Here is a 24,419-nt window from a genome sequence, read left to right as displayed (position 1 = left end):
TAGCATTCTGTTTCAGGAGTCGTATGGATGCAACAGGAGAGTGTGTGCGTGAGAGCAAGTGACTGAGGTGCAGAGCCTGGAGTGGGACTTGTGCTCACCCAGAGCAGGGCCTGAGTTTACAAGATGTGAGATCATGACCTGAGCCAAGTCAGATGCTTAACTGACTGAGTCACCCAGGTGGCCCCTCTTTTTTTTTTTTTTTTTTTATTTTAGAGACAGAATGTGAGCAGGGTTGGGGGTGGGGAGAGGGAAAAGGGGCAGGGAGAGAGAAAAGGAGGGACAGAGACAGAGACAGAGACAGAGAGAGAGAGAGAGAGAGAGAGAGAGACTCTTAAGCAGGCTCCACAATCAGCTCAGAGCCCAACATAGGGCTCAATCCCATGATGGCCCTGGGATCATGACCTGAACCAAAACTGACAGTCCAACTGAGCCACCCAGACGCCCCTAAGTAGCTTTAATGTGAAATAACTAATATGCCATTTGATATATTTTGGGGTGGCTTGCCCTGGCTCCTACACCACAAACACACCAAGTGAGTATCAAATGGTTTATTACTCACATAGTGAGACTCTTTGTGAAGAGCCTTGTGGCTACCAATCCAAGATGGCTTGAGAGAAGGGACAAAGATGACCCGCTGGGGGTTCTTTTGGTGGTTGAGGAGAGGCACTGGGGGTAAGAGCCTCTGCAGCAGGGACTTTCTTAATTAGAACCACCTCACCAAGTCCAGTGAAGGAACATCCAGTCTGTCCTAACAGCTTATCCAGGTGCAGGGCAGGGGGTGGAGCCAGAGGGGTAAGGGTTAAAAGACATCAGCTTCAAACATCAAAAATGAACTCAGACTCTTTAATGCAAGCATTTTCCACTAACATAGGGAGAACACGGAACAGACAGAATGATTTACAAGGTGGTTCAGGATTCATCTTTGACTAGACTTATCGTAAGCGATTTTGAAGACGGCCCAATGGAAAAATAAGGCATAAGTTTTTCTGAAAAAAATTCACTGAACGTATATAAATGTGAATTATTACTCAAATTGTAAAACGAAATTTCTCCTAACTCATAGTCCAGAAAAATGCCAATGTGCTTGAGGTTTACTGAATCCTCTGTGCCATCCGTACTGGTCCAGAACTGGATTTGCCAGCAGCCATTGTTTGGCACTGGTGATATAAGAGCCCTTCTGGGGAAAGACTCCTTACACACACCCAAGGACCATTCGCCTAGGCCTCTTATTTCTACCTGCCAAAAATGCCTGCCAGCATCAAATCCCTCACAACTCAGCACAGCTGGGTAAGAAGTAAATGTTTGGGGATTACGAGCACCACTCGGTTTCATCTTTTGAAACGTTGCCGTCTTCCTATCTTGCGAGATAAGAAGGTTGTGATGGGCAGTTTCGGGATCGAGGGTCAAATCGACCTGAAATGTGCTGATCATTTTCTGCAGCCCAAAATACTGTGGGGGGAGACTGCAAATCTCCTTCCTTAATTTATATGAAAAGGCTGCTGGGGTCTCTAGGTGTTCATACATGTTGTGGATACTTTCAATGCCGGTCAGTAAATCTAGGTCTGTCTGCAAACACTTCTCGGTTATTGCACTAAGCAGACTCCTGAGCGTGGAATGGTAGTCTGACATCTGGTTTTTGCCTTCAATTACTTTTTCTTGAACACGGTTCTCTTCAATTAATAACCTAATATGAATTGCACCCTGCTCCTTTCCCAAGAAATGCCTAAATTGTTCAAATTCAGAGTGCAGTTTGTATCTTCGGTTTTCGACCTTCCATCTCAACTGAAATAATTTTGAGACTTGCATTTTTAACCCCTTTTCGGCATCTTCAACCTGCTTCTTCAGGGGCTCAATGTAGCTTTTGAGCTTCTTCCTGTGGCGGGCTGCAGCTTGCTCAATGGGCGTCAGGGGGTGGTCCTGGTGGTCGGAGGAGGCTTTGCACTGGGGACACAGAAGCTCCAGGTCCTTCTCACAGAACAGGGCCAGGACCTGATTGTGCTTCTCACACAGGGGTCTCTCGTCCTGCAGTTTCCTCTTGCTCCTGGCACCGGGAAGCTGCCGGACAAAACCAGTCACGTGACATAACTGCGTGTTCCTCCTGAAGTTCCTGTCGGGGCAGTGGTGGAGGCAGACAGGACAGGGGAGGATGTGCTGGAGATCCTCCCAGCACTGCTGGATGCACTGGAGACAGAAGTTGTGCCCGCAGGCAATGGTCACTGGGTCTCTCAGGTAATCCAGGCAGAGGGGACAGCTGGCCTCTGCGTGGAGCTCAGCCAGGGAGGCTGCAAAGGCCATTGGGTGGTCAGGGTGTGTGTCTAGAACTCCCTTCAGAAAGGCCTGGATCTCTGGGAGCTAGAAAAGTCAGCAGCCGATGACTCTTCGGCCTTCTCTCTGTTCCTTCAAAAGCTGCCAGGAGGTGCAGGTTTCCCGGATGTGCAACACACTGTAGCCACTCGAGCCTGTTTCCGCTCCTTTCCCTTCAGCTCTGCAGAAGCTGCCAGGAGTTACAGCCCCCAATCAGTCTCTGCTTCTGGCACTTTTGTAACCTTTACTCAATGGCTGGGAATCGAAGCTTGCTACGTAATCCTCTTCTAAGGAAAGAGCCACAACTCCAGGTGGCGATGGAAATCAATGACGTGGGGACACAATTAGCAAAATCCAGATGCGAGCAAATCTGTGGGACAATTCACCAGGTTCCTTCAAGAGAATAATGAGGAAAAAAAGAATATATATTAAAGAGATAAGGAGCACATATATCATTGGCGATGTTTTATGAGGTTTATTTCCTGTCCTCGAACACATAAAAATTAAAAAAAGATAATTGTAGTTATTTGCATAACTAATAGTGGATATTTGATGATTTTAAAAAAGGGGAATAATGTGGTTTTGTTAATGAAGAGACTCTACATATACTTGAAAGAGACATAGTTTAATATTTACTTATAAACCCTATGATATCTAGGATTTGCTTGACAATAATGAGGGATAGGGAAGAGTGGGGGCATAATTACTGGGTGCATACATGAGATGTTGGCTGAACTGTGCCCTCCCCAATTCATGATTAAGCCCTAACTCCCAGTACCTCAGACTGTGACCCTACTTTTTAAAATAATGTCTTCTTTTTTTTAAGCTTATTTATTTATAAGTAATCTCTACACCCAACGTGGGGCTTGAACTCATGACCCTGAGATTAAGAATCACACGGTCTTCTTTTTTTTTTTTTATTTTATTTTTATTTTTTTGGGGACAGAGAGAGACAGAGCATGAACGGGGGAGGGGCAGAGAGAGAGGGAGACACAGAATCGGAAACAGGCTCCAGGCTCCGAGCCATCAGCCCAGAGCCTGACGCGGGGCTCGAACTCACGGACCGCGAGATCGTGACCTGGCTGAAGTCGGACGCTTAACCGACTGCGCCACCCAGGCGCCCCATGAATCACACGGTCTTCTGACTAAGCCAGGCAGGCACCCCGGTAACCCTATTTTGTGGTAAGGTCTATAAAGCAACGATTAAGTTAACCATGAGGCTGGTCAGGTGAAGCCTAATACAATATGACTGGTGTCCTTACACAAGGAAGAGATACAGGTTTGGGCAGGCGTACAGGAAAAGCCAGGTGAGTAGGAGGCCATCTGTAAGCCAGTGAGGCCTCAGGAGAAACCGAAGCTGATGCCACTTTGATCTTCAACCTCCAGCCTCTGAATTGTGACAAAACACATTTTTGTTGTTTACGTCAACTGGCGTGTGGTATTTGGCTATGGAGCCCCAGGAAACTGACACATTGGGTTCATTATACTATTTCTCGATTTTATAAGCTTAGCATGTTCTATATAAAAACATTTTTTAAAAGGCTAACCATTGTTTTCAGTGTGCACTGCCCCCTCCTAGCCAAGCCAGTCTTTCTCTTCCTTCTTTCAGCTGTAACCCTTATAACTCTCCTCTCCATCCCAAAGTGTCAGATCCCTTCAGCCTGTCTCCCAGGGAAACTTGAGATTCAGGCAGACTTAGGGGTGCCTGGGTGGCTCAGTCGGTTAAGCGGCCAACTTCGGCTCAGGTCATGATCTCACCGTCCTTGAGTTCGAGCCCTGCGTCGGGCTCTGTGCTGACAGCTCAGAGCCGGGAGCCTGCTTCGGATTCTGTGTCTCCCTCTCTCTGACCCTCCCCCGTTCATGCTCTGTCTCTCTCTGTCTCAAAAATAAATAAGCGTTAAAAAAAAAATTAAAAAAAAAAAAACAAACACAGGATAAAGGGCGCCTGGGTGGCTCGGTCGGTTAAGTGTCCGACTTTGACTCAGGTCATGATCTCTCGATTCTTGAATTCAAGCTCAGAGCCTGTAGCCTGCTGCAGATTCTGTGTCTCCCTCTCTTTCTATCCCTCCCCTCTCCCCTCCCCCCCGCTTGCTCTCTCTCTCTCTCTCAAAAATAAGTAAACATTAAAAAACACAGGATAAAAATAGAATTCAATTTGGCAAGGTGAATATCTCATAAAAACCTGTTAATTATTTTAAGTGGCAATAATGGTATTAGACATCACTTAAAAATGATCTTCTAGGTGATATACAAGGAACTGTCTGCAGATGAAATCTGAAGATGCCTAGGGATTTGTCTCGAACTGATAGCACAGGAGAATTGCTGGGACTATACGTAGATTGGAAATTAATTTATAATCGTACACGGAGGTGTCCTGGTACATGGGAATTCATTATAATTTTTCCTACTATTATAGGTAAATGAACTGTTCTGTAATTAAAGCTTTTTTTTCCTAAAGGCTAATCTTCCCTTTCTAACCTAGGCAACTTCTACTACCTCCTTTGAGCTTTCTCTCCATCTCAAAGCCCCCTGGTCCCTGCAGTCCTCTCCTCTGTGATCCTAATCCGCCCACATGTTCTTTCCATCCAACCACCTCAGCCCCACCCCCACCTTCCCTGGCCACACTCCTCTAACCCCACAGAAATCTCCGGATTGAGTCTGAGGAAAGGTCTCACTGCCTGGATGTTGTGAGGGTCTGATTTCACCTGTGTCATCTGGGGCTAGTTGCTTGATCCCCAACCCTTTCAGGGACACCTGAAACAAGGGTAACTATCCTCATCTTCCCTTTTTATTTACGTGTAAGTACAAATACAAACCGAGATCAGCCTTTTAGATGTTTTGGTTTTAAATAATAGGAACTTGGCGTGACACAGAATTCCACTGTTTGTAACGCTCTTCCCTTAATTGGCTTGCTTCATTATAGATTTCCTGATTATTCTTAACATGGTCCTCAAAATTAGATTAATATTGGATAAAATCATGTTAAAATCCCTGGCACACCTAATAAATCTTGTGATTATCACCCAAAGAGATTCCGTATAGTTGATCACAACATAAAAAGAAATTGGGTGTATATGTGTCCATATGAAAGTATCAGCAAATACTTAATTGATCTTCAGTTAAGTAATCACACACATATATAAACACTTCACCAAAGTTCACCGGTTAAGAAAATGGAACCGCAGGGGCACCTGGGTGGCTCAGACGGTTAGGCGTCTGACTTCAGCTCAGGTCATGATTTCATGGTCTGTGGGTTCCAGCCCAGCATCAGGCTCTGTGCTGACAGCTCAGAGCCTGGAGACTGCTTCAGATTCTGTGTCTCCCTCTTTCTGCTCCTTTCCTGCTCCCACTCTGTCTGTCTCTTCCTCTCAAAAATAAATAAACATTAAAAATTTTTTTTAAAAAAAGAAGAAAATAGAACCGCAATGAGCACGGCGTCTGGCACACAGCAGGTGCTCAGCAGAAGCCCCTGGGACTTTCCCACACCTCCCTCAGGTGGGGTCCAGGTGAGGAGCCAATGTCCAGTCACATGCACACCCACAGCTGCCCCCTTCCCCTACTGACTCCTTCTCTGAACCCACTAAATTATCCACTCTGCGGGCTACAAAATCTCTTGTAAATGAACCCAACCGAGCGCTTCCGGACCTGTCTGAAGCCTCCCAGATCACTGCAACTGGGTCAGTTCCCGAATTCCCGCCCTCATCCACCTCGGTGAGGCGGCCGCGCGGGCCACCCCAGTCCCTGGTCTGCAGCTTGCTCGCCCAGCCCTTGCTCCTGCTCTGCTTCGCCTCTCCTTCTGGTCCCTTCCCTGAGTGCCTGCTCACCTGTGGCCCGAGACACGCTTGCGTGCCCACTGCAGGATCAGGTCTTTGCTCTGTGCTGGGTTGGGAGCTGTGCTGAGTTCTTAAGGCCTCAGGGGCCGCTGTAGGCTCCACCCACCCGGGACTGCAGGCTCCTCCCTTCCTGGCCTAGCACTTAGTCTCGCCCGCTCTGCGTGGGAGGATGCAACATAGTCCATGTTCTCTGTTAACTGTTGTGTTAAGAATCTGACTCAGTTTAGCTTTATAATCTTGTAGGGAGTTTCCCATCCTTTGTCCGTTTGGAAAGACCCCAGGTGCAATCAACCTCAGGGAAATGACAGGCTCCCGACACTCCCCATCTTCCTCTCTGATTGCATCTTCTGGGCAAAAGCTAGATTTGATTATCCTTTGTTCCCATCTCTTTCTACTCCTGTACTTAAACTCCCCTCTAATTCCATCAGTGATCAGGTTTCTGGATCCACTGAATGCTTTGAAAAATCCTCGTGTCGTTTCTCTCAATTAGATGCATGATTTGCTGAGCAGATGTGGCTTTTTCTCTGTCAGCCTATTCTAATATCTTCAGCCCTTTAAAGGAGGTGTTTCCAGAAACTGTCCTTTCTCTGTTTTCTAATTCACAAACTCATTCTGTAATTCTCAACCTCCACAGGCTCATAAGCAACAGACAAGCTTTCAGTAGCAGCTTCTTTCTTTGTGCTCATTCAGGAGGTAGAGGCTTTTTAAGGAGTTTGATGAATCTTTCCAAATAGTCTATACATAATAAAAGCAAATATTTATATGCTTTATATGTGTTTTTGTATAGAACATTCTTCTTTGTGTATCTCCAAATGACAGCAACCTATATATTCAATGGCTATGTTTCATCTGTTTTTGTCCTGTATGAGCACATATATTTCATTTTTAAAAAATATTTATTTAAGTAATCTCTACACCAAACATGGGGCTTGAACTCATGACCCCAAGATCAAGAGTTGCATGCTTTTCTGAGCCATCCAGGCACCCCACATATATTTCATTTTAAAATGTGTTGACATTAAAAAAATTTTTTTAAATCTTTATTATTTTTGAGAGATAGAGGAACAGAGAGCAAGCAGGGGAGGGGCAGCGAGAGAGAGGGAGACACAGAATCAGAAGCAGGCTCCAGGCTCTGAGCTCTCAGCACAGAACCTGACATGGGGCTCAAACCCACAGACTGCAAGATCATGATCTGAGCTGAAGTCAGTAACTTAATGGACTGAGCCACCCAGGTACCCTAAAATGTGTTGGCATTTTTAAATAAAAATAAAATAAACTTTTGGGGGCACTTGGGTGGCTCAGTCAGTTGAACGTCTGGCTCTTGATTTCAGATCAGGTCATGATCCCAATGTCATAGGATCAAACCCCAAGTCAGGTTCTGCACTGAGTGTGGAGCCTGCTTAAGATTCTCCCCCCCCCCCAAAAAAAAAAACAAGCCAGAAAACAAAACAAAACAACAATAATAAATACAAATAAAATACAAATAAAATGTGTTGGCATTTTAAAGGAAAAGCCTCAATGGGAAATATTATAAATATGATGAATGTTTTCTGAAGAACCCCTTCCCCCCAAAAAAAGAACCCCTTCCTTCCCCATTTTCCTAACATGAAAGAAGCTTGAATTTCATGCTGGGGGGCTGGGGAAGATGGTTCTTTGGAACAGTAGTCCGCATCTCCTTGGTTTGCTTTGCTTTCCTTGATTCTCGACTTATGGGCCTGTCCCGAGGTGAGCAGGACTAGCTTGGACCCTTTTACAGACTTAGCAAGCCAGCCAGGTCACAGCCAGCTGGTCTGCATCAGGGATTCCCTAGCAACTGTCAGGACAATTTGTTCCAGGGGCTTCCTCTTGGACTTGACTTCTTTGACTTGCCCCTGCACTAGGCTGCTGGGACAAGAATTCAACAAACTGTGAGTTGATGGACCCTAAAGTAGGGTAAGTCATTCCTGCATGTACAACCAGGAACTCCCTTCCCTTCTGTACTGGCTTTTCCTTGGGGAACAAAAGATGTTTGTTTGCATTTGCCCTGGGCACCCTGCTGGAGAGGGGAATCATCGTTGGAGTTTTACCCATGTTAGATTTGCTTCCTAAAAGGGAGATATTTGGAAATTGGGCTTTAATGATCTCTACAAATATTAGTGACTCTTAGCTTTCTTCCTCCCCTTCTGTTTTCTCCAAATAGAGGGGTTTGGTTTGGGTCTCTTAACTGGTTTAGAAAGCCATTTAGTTCAGTTGGTGAAAATCCTACTTTTGGCGAAGAATGAATATTCACAGAGATACTCTGGGCTTCATTTTGTTTGTTGATGCAGCTTGTGGTACTTTGGACAAAACCAACCATGTTCTTTTTTTTTTTAATATTTATTTATTTATGGGGAGAGAACAATGGGGGAGAGGAAGAGAGAGGGGAACAGAATCTGAAGGGGCTCTGTGCTGATCGGCTGACAGCAGTGAGCCCGGTGTGGGGCTCAAACTCACGAAGAGAGAGATCATGACCCGAGCTGAAGTCAAACCAACTAAGCCACCCAGGTGCCCCTAAAACCAGCTATGTTCTAATTGGAAAATGGGAAATGACTAATTAATGGATTCATAAATTGTAATGCTATCTTGCAATTAGGTTTGTTTGGTAAAAAAGAGATATTTGGAAATTGGGTCTTTAATGTCCTCTCCAAAAATATTAATGAACTAAAGGCTAGATTTGGTTTATATCTTGTTTGTGTATATGTGTCTGTAAAAGTTTTAAATGTGAGATATTTTCTCTATTGCTCAAAATTAATTTGGAAAGGAGCTCTATTTAATTGTTTTAAAAGCAAGTGCTTATAAAAATTGGGCATTTTAAAACTCAGAAAGACAGAAACTAACCCAAATGTTTTTCAAGTTCACATAATCTGGGATGATGTTTGGAGAACTAAAATTCAAAGGTGTTGATTTAATTAAAATAGACATGTCTTTAGAGTTATCAGCATTAAATATAAAACTTTCATTTTACCAAAGTTGACTAAATGTCAAATAAACTCATGTTATCTTTGTTGTAATTTGTCAGCAAAAATGACTTCAAATGGTGGTTAATTTTTTCTGCCTCACAAAGTTTTCATGGGTAATTATGTTTTTTCACTGTTTATTTATTTATTTTGAGAGAGAGAGCCCAAGCAGGAGCACAAATGGTGGGGGGGGGGGGGGGGGGGAGGTGCAGAGACACAGAGGGAAACAGAGAACCCCAAGTAGGTTCTGCACTGTCAGTGCACAACCTGACTCAAGGCTCCATCTCAGGAACCATGAGATCATGACCTGAGCTGAAATCAAGAGTCACCTGGGTGGCTCAATTGGTTAAGCGGCTCAGGTCATGATGCCACAGTTCGTGAGTTAGAGCCCTGAGTCTGTCTCTGCAGACAGCTTGGAGCCTGCTAAGGAATCTGTGTCTCCCTCGTTCTTTGCCCCTCCCCCACTTGTGTGTGTGCGCGTGTGCTCTCTCTCTCTCAAAAATAAACACTAAAAAAAAAAAAAAAAAAAAAAGAGTTGGATGCTTAACCCACTGAGCCACCAAGGTTCCCCTTCATGGGTAATTGTTAAGAGCAAATATGTTAAATAAATAAAAAGGTTTCTAGGTAGATTTTTTAATAGCTTCCAAAATCTTTGGTGACCTGAAACTTTGAAGTTTTGCTAGGTTAAATGGTAAATTCAGTTGAATTCATTGGATATATAAGTCTTTTCCAAATAAAATAAAATACTGAAACATTCATTCCTGAACATAGGTTTATCTGCTTTTGGCTTCTTATTACAGAGAAACTAAAGATAAATTTAGGTCTGCTGGTAAACATGTTTTATGCTTTATTGAAAGTTGTACCATGAAAAAACACATTTCTAGAAATTAAGAAATATCTCCATAAATTTTCCAGAGTTCTAAAGAATTCTGGCGTAATGGTTCAAAATTGGTTACTATTTAGTCTTCACTGGAGATTAAGGTTTTAAAAGTTAAAATTCCATTAAATGTGATTGAGACTGTGAGAAATGATAAGGAAAGCAACTTTGTATGCAGGGAAAATAGGAGGTTTGTAAGAAAGCTATAAGAATGTAAGAATACATTTTTATCGAAGGGGGAAAAAAGTGATTTTGTCCTAAATTGAGACTGATTGTTTAGAGAGGGAAGCCTTATGACAAAATCTAATGAAAAAGAAAGCTGTAGAAAGTTTGTGAAGGAGAATCTTTGGAAAAGAATGGTATGTGTGCATGGTCAGGACTGAATAAAATTGGAGTCAATGAGTATTAACAGTACACTAGTAAGAGATTGGAATTTGGTTTGTCTCTCTGTTAAGATGACAACGTTTCCTTGGACTGTTGGTTTACTCTTAATAAGAAATTATGAACAAAGGGTGATTTTGTTTTTGTTTTTGTTTTTGTCTTTGTTTTTGTTTTTTAATCTACCCCAGAACAAAATATCTATGTTTTGTCTTCATCAGGTCTTTGATTACTTAAGAAAACTAAATCTTCCCAATATTAAAGGACCTAAGTTTTGCTAACAACTAGATATCCTTCTGTAGAATCTCTTATTGCCACCTGGGCTAAATAGATAATTAAACATTAAGTTTCATAATGAGCTATAATCCTACTTAGGTATGTGCTTTAATCTGATTTTTTAAAAACTTTCTCATAGTTTTTTTTTTTTTTAATGTTTATTTATTTTTGAGGGAGAGAGAAAGAGACCAAGTGCAATGGGGGAGAGGCAGAGAGAGAAGGAGACAGAATCCAAAGCAGGCTCTAGGCTCTGAGCTGTCAGCACAGAGCCTGATGCAGGGCTTGAACCCACAAACTGTGAGATCATGTCCTGAGCCAAAGTAGGACATTTAACCGACCCAGGTGCCCCACTTTCTCATAGTTTTTTAATTAAATGTTTATTTATTTATTTTTTGAGAGAGAGAGCACACACACATGCACAAACAGGGGAGGGGGACAGAGAGAGAGAGAGAAACAGAGAGAGAATCCCAAGCAGGCTCTATGCTGTTAGCATAGAGCCCAACACAGAGCTCGATCTTGTGAACCTTGAGATCATGACTTCAGCCAAAATCTAGAGTCGGACAGTCACTTAACCAACTGAGCCACCTAAGTGCCCCTAAACTTTCTGATATTTTTAACAAACTTAGGAAAAAATTCAAATTCTAAATAAAGTCTTTTTAACCAATGAGGCTTGTTTATTTTGTATGTTAAGTTACATGGGAAGCATTGTCAAAGAAATGATGATAAATCCTCTTAGCTTATATTGTGTGGGTAAATGCTGTAACTATTCCAAAAATTATATAAAATTCCTCAAGTTTTAATGTGCCCTGATATAAGGTAATCACATGTACTCCTAATTGTTAAAATGTTATGTGTCACAAAAATAACCAAATTTCCTTATCAACTACAATGTAATGAAATCCCATCAGATTTTTAACCATGGCCATTTTGAAGCTTTTGTCATTTACAATTATTATTTCACGCTGATACACTTACAAATGTGTTTCAGTTTTAAGGAGATTCATGAAAAAGGACTTTTGACAAACACAAGATTCTCATATCTTTAAGATCATAAAACTAAACTAAGAATTTCCAGAACTAATGGAAAAACTGCATTCAAACAGAACAAGAGGGGCACCTGGGTGGCTCAGTCAGTTGAGCATCCAACTTCGGCTCAGGTCATGATCTCACAGTTTGTGGGTTCAAGCCCCGCGTCGGGCTCTGTGCTGACAGCTCGGAGCCTGGAGCCTGCTTTGGATTCTGTGTCTGTCTCTCGCCTGTTCACACTCTCTCTCTCTTTCAAAAATAAACATAAAAAAAATTTTTTTTTAAAAGAACACGAATTAGTAACATTAGAACAAGAATTAGTAACAAGAATTAGTAACAAGAACAAGAATTGAGAAAGATGATTATGGTTTTTATTACTCTTGTCTGAAACATTGACAGCTCTCTAATGTTTGCTTTTCCAGTTTAAGGAAACTGGAAAGTAAACACATTGACATGTTGATGATTTCTCCCTACCTGAACCATCCAGAATTCAGAAACTCTCAGTGAGTATTCTTTCATGGCAATTACAGTTTTTTGCTTAAGTTCAATGAAAATCTCCTGGTAAAAGAACACCATTGAAAACATTGGTTAGATTACCAAGGCTTTGACTGGAATGTCATATTTGAGAGGCATGCAGAGACTCAGATATGACCAGACACCTTTAAAGAAATAAAGTTGAGTTTGGGAGCCAATAGAACCCCTCGGAAATTTTGGCTTGATACATTGCTTACAGAACTCCCAGCAGCCTTACCAAGTGAGTAAAGAAGGTAACTTCTTGGCAAATGTAGGAATCTCAGGATATTTTGGAGACCTCTAGAAGGGAGGAATTTACCCAAAGCTATAGGTATGGCAAGTATTTGGCTTGGCTTCTGGCCTTGGGAGGCTATGAAAAAGTTCAATCTGAAATTCCTTATTCAAATGTTCCGGCAGGGGTGTCTGGGTGGCTCAGTTGATTAAGCATCAGACTCTTGATTTCAGCTCTGGTCTTGATCTCACAGTCGTGGGATAGGAGCCCTGTGTCTGGCTCCACAATGAATGTGGAGCCTGCTCAGAATTCTCTCTCCCTCTTCCTCTGCCCTTCCCCCAGTGGCACATGTGTGCCCACTTTTTCTCTCAAAAACAAAAAACAAGGTAAAACAAAAACCAAAAAACATTCCAGCAAAGCAGAATGAAAAGACCTATGTGGTATTCTTGCCACACTTATGTAAATAATTAGGCCAGGTGTGTTAAAATTAAATTTATTTTACAAATAAATTAGTCTTAATCTGGCTATCTGATAAAAAGGAGGGTGATTTCAGAGAGAAAAATTATGTTTCAAAAACACACCTTTGTGGATGTTAGAGGATGTTAGATTCTAGTTCTGGTTGTCTTTGAGTGTTGATTGTTTGCCTATGAAACTGGGTTAGAACCTGAATTCTTCTTCCTACTTATCTAGCTATGACTCTCCAAACTAAGGTTTCCAATTTTCTCCCTTCTCTTGACTTGAAATCCCTGAGAACTAAAACTGCTGTCTTTCCTACATCCCTGCAAACTGAAGCTGGACAATGTGAGAGAAATATCAGAGAAATTGTTGCAATAGCTCCCATCACTCTGTGGGCCACTCAGAAGGATCACCAGAGTCATTGCCACTATGAACCAGAAAAATCCATCAGATTATGTCTGCCTGCACTCACTCCATCTGAGGATGCTTTGAGTGCAGCACCTAAAAATCCTCTTATTGGCAGCATTTAGACTCAGACACTAGATTTATAATTTGCTCCACGCTGTGTTTTTCTATTGTTTCCTTAGAAATGCCTCTTATTAATTACCCAGGTGCTTGCTGAACAAGGCAGAGTCTATACGATAGTTAAACACCACCTGCTGCACTTACGTTTTTTCCTCAGAAGAACCCATATTGACAAAATTAGACAACAGACTACTTGCCTCCAACAAACCTTGGAACGTGAATCAGAATAGGAAACTGGTTCTCAAGGCCCTTTCCCTGGATTCCTAAAAGAATTTATTTGATTTTAGGGGTGCCTGAGTGGCTCAGTTGGTTAAGCGTCTGATTCTTGATTTTGACTCAGGTCATGATCTCATGGTTTGGGAGTTCAAGCCCCACATCAGCACAGAGCCTGCTTGGGATTCTCTCTCTCCCTCTGTCTCTGCCCCTCTTCCTTGTGCTCTCTCTCTCTCTCTCTCAAAATAAATCAATAAACTTATAAAATAAATAAATGGAATTTAAAAAAGAGAATTCATTCAATTTTAGGGGGACAAATGCCTAGGGTTGCTTCTAAGACCCCAATGGCAAAAAGAGCGTTCTGGAATATTTCATAAGTCTGGTCAAATTGTTCTATTCCACAATTGCCTCTCTTTGACCCTGTCCAACAAGAAGCAGTCAGATGAGAGGTGATGTCCCCTTGTCCTGATCCCTCAAGATTATGGAACGGAACGTTGATGTTGGGGAATTATAACTTAGCATGACTAGCTCCACGTTGCTTCTGTTTCCTTGCTACTGTGCCCTGGAGCTTAGAAACTTCTACTTGGCCCTGCACATAGACATGTTGCAGCTAAGATTTGCAAACTTCTGCTTTTCACCTGAAATATATCTCGCCCAAGGAGATAAGGGAGTACATGTAGAAATGACTATGCTATATTTAAGATTCACAGAAATGATATGACTAGATTCCTCTACAGTAAGATCAATTGACTAGAGACAAAGAACTTACACACCTTCCTCAGATATAATCAGAGGTCAGCCATCTTTTGGCTCCCTCCCCTTCCCACTTTTCCTAACATAAAAGAAGCTCAAATTTCATGCAGGGGGGAGATGGTTCTTTGGGACAACAGTCTGCCATCTCACAGGTTTGCTGGCTTTCCAGATAAAGTCACTTGCTTTGCCCCCGGCATCTTGCCTCTCGACTTATTGGCTTGTCATGTAGTGTGAGCAGAGGAAGCTTGGACTTGGGTGACATAGCTACATTTTACTAACCACGTTATATGCGCTGTTTCAAGTGTTTGTATAAAAATCCAATTGAAAAATAAATAAATAAATAAATAAATAAATAACTATCTAATTGAATCTCTGTAGCTAACTTCTGAAGCAGCGACTATTATTATCTTCAATATACAGAACTGAGAAATGAGCTTACAATGGGTAACTTAGGCAAAGTCCAATATGATTGTGTTCTTATAAGAACAGGAAGAGGCATTGTGGTTGCATGGGTACATAGAAGAAGCCATGTGAAGACACAGGCATAAGCAGGCCATTGGCAAGCCAAAGAGAGAGGCCTCTGAAGCAAACGAACCCACGACACCTTGATTTGGACTCCTGGCCTCCAAAACTGGGAGAAAGTAAAGGTCTGTGGTACTTTGTTTGACCGCCTTGATGATTAATACAGGTATCACCACTCTTTTGAATACTGCTTAGCTGAATGGTGTGAATGCTATCACACTGTAATTTTATCTTATTTTTATTTATTATTTTTTAAGTAAAATAGCTATTTATTCGGCCCCTTGTCATGCCAAAATGTTTTGTACATATACCACTATAATTAGCATGTCCTCTGTAACAGGTAAAATTGTACATCAAATTATATTTCATGTTACCTGATTATATAAAAAATGTAAAGCAAAAATGATTTATCAATTCCTTTTAATGTTACTAGTAAACAATTCAGCAGTGGAAATGAAGCACAAAATCTTTGTAAAAGATGACACAGGGAGAGGGGTGCCTGGGTGGCTCAGTCGGTTAAGTGTCTGACTTCAGCTCAGGTCATGATCTCACGGTCAGTGAGTTCCAGCCCCGTGTTGGGCTCTGTGCCGACAGCTCAGAGCCTGGAGCCTGCTTCGGATTCTGTGTCTCCCTCCCTCTCTGAACTCTCCCTGCTTGAGCTTGGTTTCTGTCTCTCTCTCAAAAATAAATAAACATTAAAAATTTGTTTTTAAAAATAAAAAAATATGGCACAGGAAGAGCAATAATGTAATTCTCATTTAAATTGTCATTATTTGCTATGAATATACAAAGACAAATTTCTCAAATGTTATATTCACTGAGATTCTGGCAATAGCTTCATGTAACAAGACACAGCATCCCAGGCCTGCCACTCATCTTGTTTATGGTAAGTCTCAGCTTCAATATGAAGCTGTCTAAAGAAAAAAAAAAAAAGTCAAAAGCCTGCTTTTTTTTACATGCTAAGTATCTCGGGAAGCATGCCATTAAACACAGCATGGATTTTAGGTAGCAAGAATGAGGAGTTAATAAAAGCTAAACCCGGCAGCCTAAACAAAAGGCATACAGAAATAAAATAACGAACACTGGGTGCGTAAAATTTTCCTGACTGGTTAAAACTAACAGCATAAAACATGCATTTTAGAACTTTTCGCTGTCAAGTGCAAAAAGTACCAGTGTCTATTTGCAATGATTCCTCTCCAAAGCCAGAGCGTAGTCAAAATTAATTCAAATGCTGTAACACATTCTAATGCTAAAAAAAATACAGTATCATCGAAGGGGAGATAAATCCCAGAGCTTTTGGGGCTTTGTCGTGCTGCAAAGGGCTGTCACTCTGATTCATTGAAAGCAGCAAATGACAAGAGTCCAAGGATGTCTAAGGGCAAGACCGCTGTACCCACAGCTCTGACCTCCCCATGAAGCATGGCTACTGTGTCCACAAACATAGGATGTATGAAGAGAAAAGGCACGCTACTCTGCTAGCTAAAGAGAGAGATTGAGAACCACCCCTCCCCACCCTAAAAGCTCCTTCCCTAGGTAAAAAAGTATTTAAGAGGAGAAAACTAAAATATGCTTATCTACAGAGTAAGGATTTTGAAACATCAATGTAATCCCTATTTCAAAATGTTAACTAGAGTCATCTGATCATTTCTGATTATATCTTAATGATATATCCAGATTCGATTTCTGTTGATTTATCATTAGATACTTCTAGTCAAAAATATTAACTTTAGGGGCGCCTGGGTGGCTCAGTCGGTTAAGCAGCCGACTTCGGCTCAGGTCACGATCTCGCGGTCCGTGAGTTCGAGCCCCGCGTCGGGCTCTGTGCTGACAGCTCAGAGCCCGGAGCCTGTTTCAGATTCTGTGTCTCCCTCTCTCTGACCCTCCCCTGTTCATGCTCTGTCTCCCTCTGTCTCAAAAATAAATAAAAACGTTAAAAAAAAAATTAAACAAAAAATATTAACTTTATCCCCAAATATCTTAGCCAGTAGTGCAACTGCAATGTATTATCTCCCAGAGTCGTTAAGCACTGGAAGAGAAAAAAAAACAGATGTTCAAGCAGCAGGCAACAGTTACGGCCCTTTCACACAACGGCCTCTGAGTGACTGTTGAACAGTCCGGGAATAATTGTAAAGACAAGACAATTCATGCATTTTAGTAATTATGTCATAATTTTCAGTTGAAATTTTCTTAGACATTGCACTTTGTAAGGGAATCCTGATTTTTCTTAATGTTATGGTGAGTCAGGACTTGAACTAGGAGCCTTCTTTTTCTTCTCACTGTGTTTCTTTAATGTTTATTTATTTTTGAGAGAGAGAGACAGAGAGCGAGAGGCAGAGGGGCAGAGAGAGAAGGAGTTACAGAATCCGAAGAAGGCTCCAGGCTCTGAGCTGTCAGCACGGAGCCCGACGCGGGGCTCGAACTCACGGACCGTGAGATCATGACCTGAGCTGAAGTTGGACGCTAAACCGACTGAGCCACCCAGACGCCCCTTCTCACTGTGTGTCTTATGGTTCTTTTTCTTTTTTGTTTTTTCTTTTTCTCATTCTTCACTGCTTTTCTTCTTTCTTGCTCATACTTCTTCTTATTTATTTATTTATTTATTTATTTTGCCGGGATATTTTATTTATTTATTTATTTATTTATTGCTGGCACATTTTATTTTATTTATTTTTTAAATATAATTTATTGTCAAATTGGCTAACATATAGTGTGTACAGTGTGCTCTTGGTTTTTGGTGTAGATTCTCATGGTTCATCACTTACATACAACACCCAGTGTTCATCCCAACAAGTGCCCTCCTCGATGTCCAGCCCCCATTTGACCTTCTCCCCCACCCTCCCACGTTAGTACTTCTTCAGTATGATCTGATTCTGATAAGGACTCAGATGATAAAGGTTTATCTCCAGGATACATCTTTCTTTTTCTGCTGACTCCTTTAATGTCCTTCTCTTTCTCAGTTGGATCCTTTGACTTCTTTTTCTTTGTTTAAACTATCCTTACTGTCCGATTCCGTTTCTGGCGTGGAGCTTTCAGAAGATTTATGTGAATGGTTCTTTTTTTTCTCTTCTTTCTTTCTCCTTGTTTTTTATCCTCATCTTCAGCATCTGAAGAACTGCTGGAAGAATCAGAGCTGGGTGAAGAAGACGACGAGTACCTACCAGATTTCTTCTTTTCTTTTTTCTTTTTCTGTCTGTTTTTGGATGAGCTCTCACTGCCACTTAATAATTTTTCCCTGTGTTTTTCTAGTTCTTTCTTCAAGTTCTCATTCATTTTTTCTTCAAATTCAGCCAATGTCTTAGGGCCTTTCTTTTTCTTCTCTAGCTGTTCTTTTCTTTTCATTTTTTTAATATTTATTTTTGAGAAAGAGAGAGACAGAGAGAGCACACGTGCACACGCACAAATCGGGGAGAGGCAGAGAGAGAGAGGAAGACACAGAGTCTGAAGCAGGCTCCAGGCTCTGAGCTGTCAGCACAGAACTGGATGTGGAACTTGAACTCACGAACTGTGAGATCATGACCCGAGCTGAAGTCAGATGCTTAACTGACTGAGCCACCCAGGTATCCCTCCAGCTGTTCTTTTACTTCTTCCCAGGTAGGCCTTGATCGATTCAGATAATCTTGGATTGTTGGCCCTGAAGACTGGATTGGATCCCTGATCTGGCCACTGCTATCGGGTTCATACAGGCCACCCAATCGTCCCGCTTCCCCAGGGTGCAGGACTAAACACACGGTCAGACACCAAGGGAGCCAGAGAGGCGGCCAAAGTGGGTGCCCCGCAGGTCCTCTGTCACACTGCAGTTTTAAATTATAATCTCCTGATTACTAATAAACTTCATCGTCTTTTTATTTTTTTGTGGACTATTAATGATTTCTCTACTCTGATATACCTTCTGTAATATACTCATTTTTATATCAGGTTTTGTCTTAGCTCCAGCTGCTATAAGAAAATACCATATGCCAGATGGCTTACACATTTACTTCTCATAGTTCTGGCAGCTAGAAATCTGAGATCAGGGTGCTAACATGCTCTGGTTTTAGGGAGGGCCCTCTTCCTGGCTTGGTGATGGCCACCTTCTCACTCTCTGTGTGAATGGCCTTTCCAGGTGCAACAGGTTTCCCTCCTCTTATTGGAGGACTAATCCCATTGTGAGGGCTTCACCATCATGACCTTATCTAAACCTAATTAACTTCCAAAAGCCCCACCTCCAAGTACCATCATATTCCAAGTAAGGGCTCAACATTTGAATTTTGGGGAAAAACACATGTTCAATCTATAATAGGTTTTCTTTTTCTTATAGACCAATAAAAAATTTTGAAATGTTCTAGAAATTGGGGCGCCTGGGTGGCTCAGTCGGTTGAGCGTTCGACTTCGGCTCAGGTCATGATCTCGCGGTTTGTGAGTTCGAGCCCCGCGTCGGGCTCTGTGCTGACAGCTCAGAGCCTGGAGCCTGCTTCGGATTCTGTGTCTCCCTCTCTCTCTGCCCTTCCCCTGCTCATGCTCTCTCTTTGTCTCAAAAATAAATAAAACATTTAAAAAAAATGTTCTAGAAATGAATCTTTAATCATATACACTGCTGATATCATCTTTGATTTATAGCTTCCCTGTTTAGTCTTCATATATATATTTTTTATGAAAAAAAATTAATTTGATAGAATGTGTCCCTTCTTTCCCTTAGAGATTACTTCTTCTCTTCTATTGAATATATTATTCCCAGTCAGAGTTAAAGAGAGATTCTCATTCATCAGTGAAATGACTGCCCCCACCCTACCCCAGTATATGCTGGGTACATCTGATTCTGGCCAGGGCTGTTACATTGAGAAAAATGGAAAGCTTTGACTTTACTCACGTATGGCCAACACATGAGGCCAACTGTTGTTTCCATCAGGAAACAGCTACCATTGAAAAGATAGTTTATTATTTACATTTGTCAAGAGGAGAGGGCATACCACATCATGCAGAATCATGCAGGAATTACCAGGGCCTAGCTTGAGCCTTTATTGGAGTTTTCAAGGGAATGAATGGGTGAGGCAGCTGAACAGGTTTAGGATTGGTGCCTTCGGATAGGGGTGGTTTCTCTTTGTTCAGTACCTGGGGTGATTTCAGGGGCAGTGTTCAGAGCTTCAAGAGCCCTAATAAAAGCAGGCTTGATGCTGGACTGGTCTCAGAAGTGGTTGGTTTACATATCAAAGCCAGAGTCTCAGGCAAATTGTTTGTTCTCTCTAGGGATTAAGTAACCAAAGGAGAGGCAGTCCCTTCCTGGATACACACACACACACACACACACACAACGGAATATTATCCAGTCACTAAAAAAAGATTTAGTGACATTTGTATCACATGTGACACATTTGTGACAACATGGATGAAACTTGAGAGCATTACGCTGTGTCTGAAATAAATCAGATGGAGAAAGGCAAATACTATAGGATCTCATTTACAAGTGAAATCTTAACCAAAAAAAAAAAAAAAAAAATCCAAAGTCATAGAAAACAAGATCAGACTTGTAGTTACCAGAGAGGGGGTGGCGGGGAGGGGGGAAGGTGGAGGAAGGAGGTCAAAGGTACAAACTTATAAGATACATAAGTGCTGGAGATGAAATGTGCATCCTGATGACTATAGCTGACACGGCTGTACGATATATTTGAGAGTTAAGAGAGAGTTGATGCTAAGCGCTCTCATCACAAGAAAAAAAAATGTTGGGTTTTTTTTTTTTTTTTGGTGTTTATGATGTGATAGATATTAACTAAACTTACCATGGTAATCAGTTCATAATATATGTAAATTATGTTGAATACCTTAAACTTATATAGACTATAAATCAATTATATCTTAAAAACTGGGGGAAAATATGATTAAAATGCTGACTACTAGAGAAATTAATTATATTTTATAAAATGTGTTCTCAAAACCTTTATCCTTTGCTTTCCTAAAATAACAGAATTATGAGTAGTAAAACAGCACACACATCTATTCCATAATTTAAGATATAATTATTATGAGTTAATCACTGGTCATGTAGTATGAAATATGAGACAAGTAGACTGAACACTAAAATATATGCCATTTTGGGGTATCTGGGTGGCTCAGTAGGTTGAGCATCAACTCTTGATTTTGGCTCAGGTCACGATCCCAGGATTGTGGGATCAAACCCTGCATTGGACTCCATGCTGTGTATGGGAACTGCTTAAGATTCTCTCTCTCTCTCTCTCTCTCTCTCTCTCTCTCTCTCTCTCTCCCTCTGCCCCTCTTCCTTGCTTCCTTGCTCTCACTCTCATAATATAATATAATATAATATAAAAATGTATGCAATTTAAATGAGTAAATTTCAGGAGAAAAACAGCATTATAATTTTTCTTTTACTCAAATTTTATAAATTTTGCTAGAGTGTAAATTTGACACCCATGAATTAGTTAGGAAGATTAGTCACCCAACTCTGCAAATGTCTTAGTTATTAAACTTAGCTACTCAGTTCTATCTTGGTTTATTGTGTGAAAAGAGAATTTTGTCAGCCCTTTTTGGAGGATCCCATACGACTGATTCAATTTCCATTTCGTGAAATACACCCTCCTCATCTCTTTCTGGAATTCTTCTATACGAAGTGAGTTTTTAAATAATGGTCTAAACACTTCCAAGTTCCTCCTGATTTCCATTTCTCCAACAAAGCAGAAGGCTGAAGACTTCTGCCTAAATCTGTGTCTTCCAACCATTGTCAACATGGACTTCTAAGACACTTAAACTGTTGAATTTACAGGACACGTGTATATATAACATGAGGTAAAGTCACAAACTACATTTACTGGTATTGATAAAACGTGAATGGTAAATAAAACATGCTCAATTTGAAGTCTTTGCTTTTAGAACTGCAAAATTGCAATTTCTAGTTGATTCCCTTGTCATTTCCATGAAACAACACAAATTCTATATTCTCATTAGTTATTGATATAGAAGAATAAAAAGTGACTCTCTTGATGTTGAAAACATAAAACACTAACTCTTGAAATCATGTTATCCAAAACATAACAGAGATTATACATTATCTTAAGGACATTCCAGAGTACAGAAAGAAAATATAACAACATACAGGGTTCCAACGAGTTCAAAACTCATCTGTGATTTGACAGATGGTAAGAGAGTTTGAAGTAGGTCCAATAGAGATGTCAGGCCAAAGTTTTTGTGTGAAAGTATCGGTGAAGGTATAAATATAAGACCTATATTACTCATATTAAAAAATGAGACCTCTCCAACTCATGATCCAGAAAAAGCCAGTCCATGTGTTTTGGACCCCATCACCCACTTGAATCCTGAGTTTGCCAGCAGTATCTCTTTGGTGATAAGGATGTAAAAGCATTTTTTTTTTAATGTTCATTTATTTTTGAGAGAGAGAGAGAGAGAGAGAGCGAGCATGAGTGGGGGAGGGGCAGAGAGAGAGGGAGACACAGAATCTGAAGTGGGTTCCAGGCTCTGAGCTGTCACAACAGAGACCGATGCAGGGCTCCAACTCACAAACCGTGAGATCATGAGCTGAATCAAAGTCAGATGCTTAACTCACTAAGCACCCAGGCACTTCTGCAAAAGCATTTCCGAAGAAGAGTCTGCACAAACCTACGGAAAATCCATAGGGCCTCTTTCTATCTGCCCGTCAGCATCAAACCCTCCAAAATTCAGGACAGTAGGGTAGAAAGTAGATGCGTTGGGATTATATGGAAAGTTTGTGTCTTTCCATATTTCGTACTTGTTTTGTCTTCTGATATAAGTCTGGGTGGGCAGTTTTAGGATCTAGTGTTAAATCCACCTTAATGTGTTGATAATTTTTTTGCAGGACAAAAATGTGAAAGAGATAATAACTCTCTTTAATTAATATAAAAAAACTTCTGAGTTTTTAGGTTTTTATGTCTGTTATGTATGTATATGTCCAATACCTATCAGTAAATATAAGTCTGCCTGGACACACGTGTTTGCTATTTCACATAGCATTGTTGTTTGCCGGGAGCCGATCCATCCAGACTTCCTGATGGCACAGCCTGAGTAGTTGGCGGAAGGGCAACGCATAGCGACCCTCCGAATGGGAAGCTACTGGTATCCCTTCTCTTACTCATCATGGCCATCCCCATGGTCCAATTGGTATTGATGATTCAAAATAAACCCATGGGGGCAAACTCGGGGATATTTTCTGGGGATGACCCCCAGGACAAAAAAGAAACCTGATATCCAACTGGTGCCACCCCTGCCTGCCCGTCCCCTACCTAAAGGAAGGATAGCCCCATATATTTCCCAGCCAAGGAGGGGGACTAATGGGTTCAAAATCCCCATTCCAGCAACAAAGGAATGTATCTATGGATACAAGTTACTCCAACCCCTAGGCCCACTTGGCCCCCAGGAGGCTTTCAAGATGGTAACTGGACCTGGTGGGTTAGGGTACAGAATGGTTCATTAGTTCCTAGGTATACATTGTCTCTCTGGGAGCGCATAAGTCTGGGTTCCCAGGGCCCTCTTGGCTCCCTCCCAGCACCTCAGACCGAAGGGAAGACTTTTGGTCCTTGTACCACAAATGGCTCAAAGGAACAATTAAGAAGTCATGTCTCTGTAAATGTTCCACTTGAGGTGTTGAGAGTTAGATGACCTTTCATGAAAATAGCAAAGCAAACGCTTTATAAACTATAAATAAATGTAGACACATAATGAAAGTAATATGAAGAAATTAATCAATAAGCAAAGCGCAGGAGGGAACGTTACAAGAAAATAACCATGATGTTCCTTAATGGGTGATTGCACAAAGGAACATTTTTAGAATTAGGTAAAGCGGAGAAACATAGATGACGCACGCTACAAGGAAATTGCTAACAAATATAATGCCACGTTTGCCACAATAAAGCGGCCAGTCTAACAAGCTGTTATTTTGTTATTTTTGTTATTTTGTTATTTGTTATTTTCGCCAATGCCGTTCATCCTTCGGGAACCCCTGGACCTGCTGGAGCTGGACTCTGGCAGTTGTTGTTTTGTTTTGTTTTGTTTTTTCTTTTAGGATTGGAACTATGATCTGAATAATGGCCTTTGTTTTCAATTTGTTATTCTTCAAGATCCTTTTCCATCAAAAATAAATTTAAAAAAAGGGCATCCTATTCCTCTTCCAGTAAAATGCTGTAGTTCTTCATATTCAGAGTGTAATTCCCCCCTCTACTTTTTCACCTTCCACCTTAAGGCAAGTACTTTTGAGACTTGGATTTCTAACTGCCATTCAACATTTTCAACCTGCTTCTTCAGAGGCTCACTGTAGCCTTTGAACTGCTTCCTTGTAACCAGCTGCAGCTTGCTCAGTGGGTGTCAGGGTGTGGTCCTGGAGGTCAGAGGAGACCCTGCACTGGGGACACAATAGCGTCAGATCCTTCTCACAGAACAGAGCCAGAATCTGCACTTCTCACACAAGGGTTTTGTTAGTGGAAACTGGGTTTGCCTCTTGGTGGGTATTGAGCCAAAAGACACAAACAAGCCAAAGGATAAGGAAAAGAAAGGGTTTTACTTGCAACAAGAGAACACCA

General features: G+C 41.4%; 1 protein-coding gene and 1 pseudogene across 1 annotated transcript; both read right to left on the bottom strand.

Moving 5' to 3' along the window:
• Positions 1-909: 909 nt before the first annotated feature.
• LOC102968572 (putative tripartite motif-containing protein 75) lies at positions 910-2,295 on the bottom strand. Its single transcript, XM_007084259.2, has one exon. It carries the CDS (start codon positions 2,293-2,295, stop codon positions 910-912), a length of 1,386 nt encoding a protein of 461 aa, XP_007084321.1.
• A 3,500-nt stretch (positions 2,296-5,795) lies between these two features.
• Positions 5,796-18,586, bottom strand: LOC102968861 (annotated as a pseudogene).
• Positions 18,587-24,419: the final 5,833 nt, after the last annotated feature.

This window comes from Panthera tigris, chromosome B1 (genome assembly GCF_018350195.1).
Source record: "Panthera tigris isolate Pti1 chromosome B1, P.tigris_Pti1_mat1.1, whole genome shotgun sequence".
NCBI lineage: Eukaryota > Metazoa > Chordata > Mammalia > Carnivora > Felidae > Panthera > Panthera tigris.
This window is presented reverse-complemented; position numbering and strand designations above follow the sequence as displayed.

Bases quoted from the DNA above. Each gene is read 5' to 3' on its own strand.
- LOC102968572 (XM_007084259.2), bottom strand. From the start codon at position 2,295: ATGGCCTTTGCAGCCTCCCTGGCTGAGCTCCACGCAGAGGCCAGCTGT.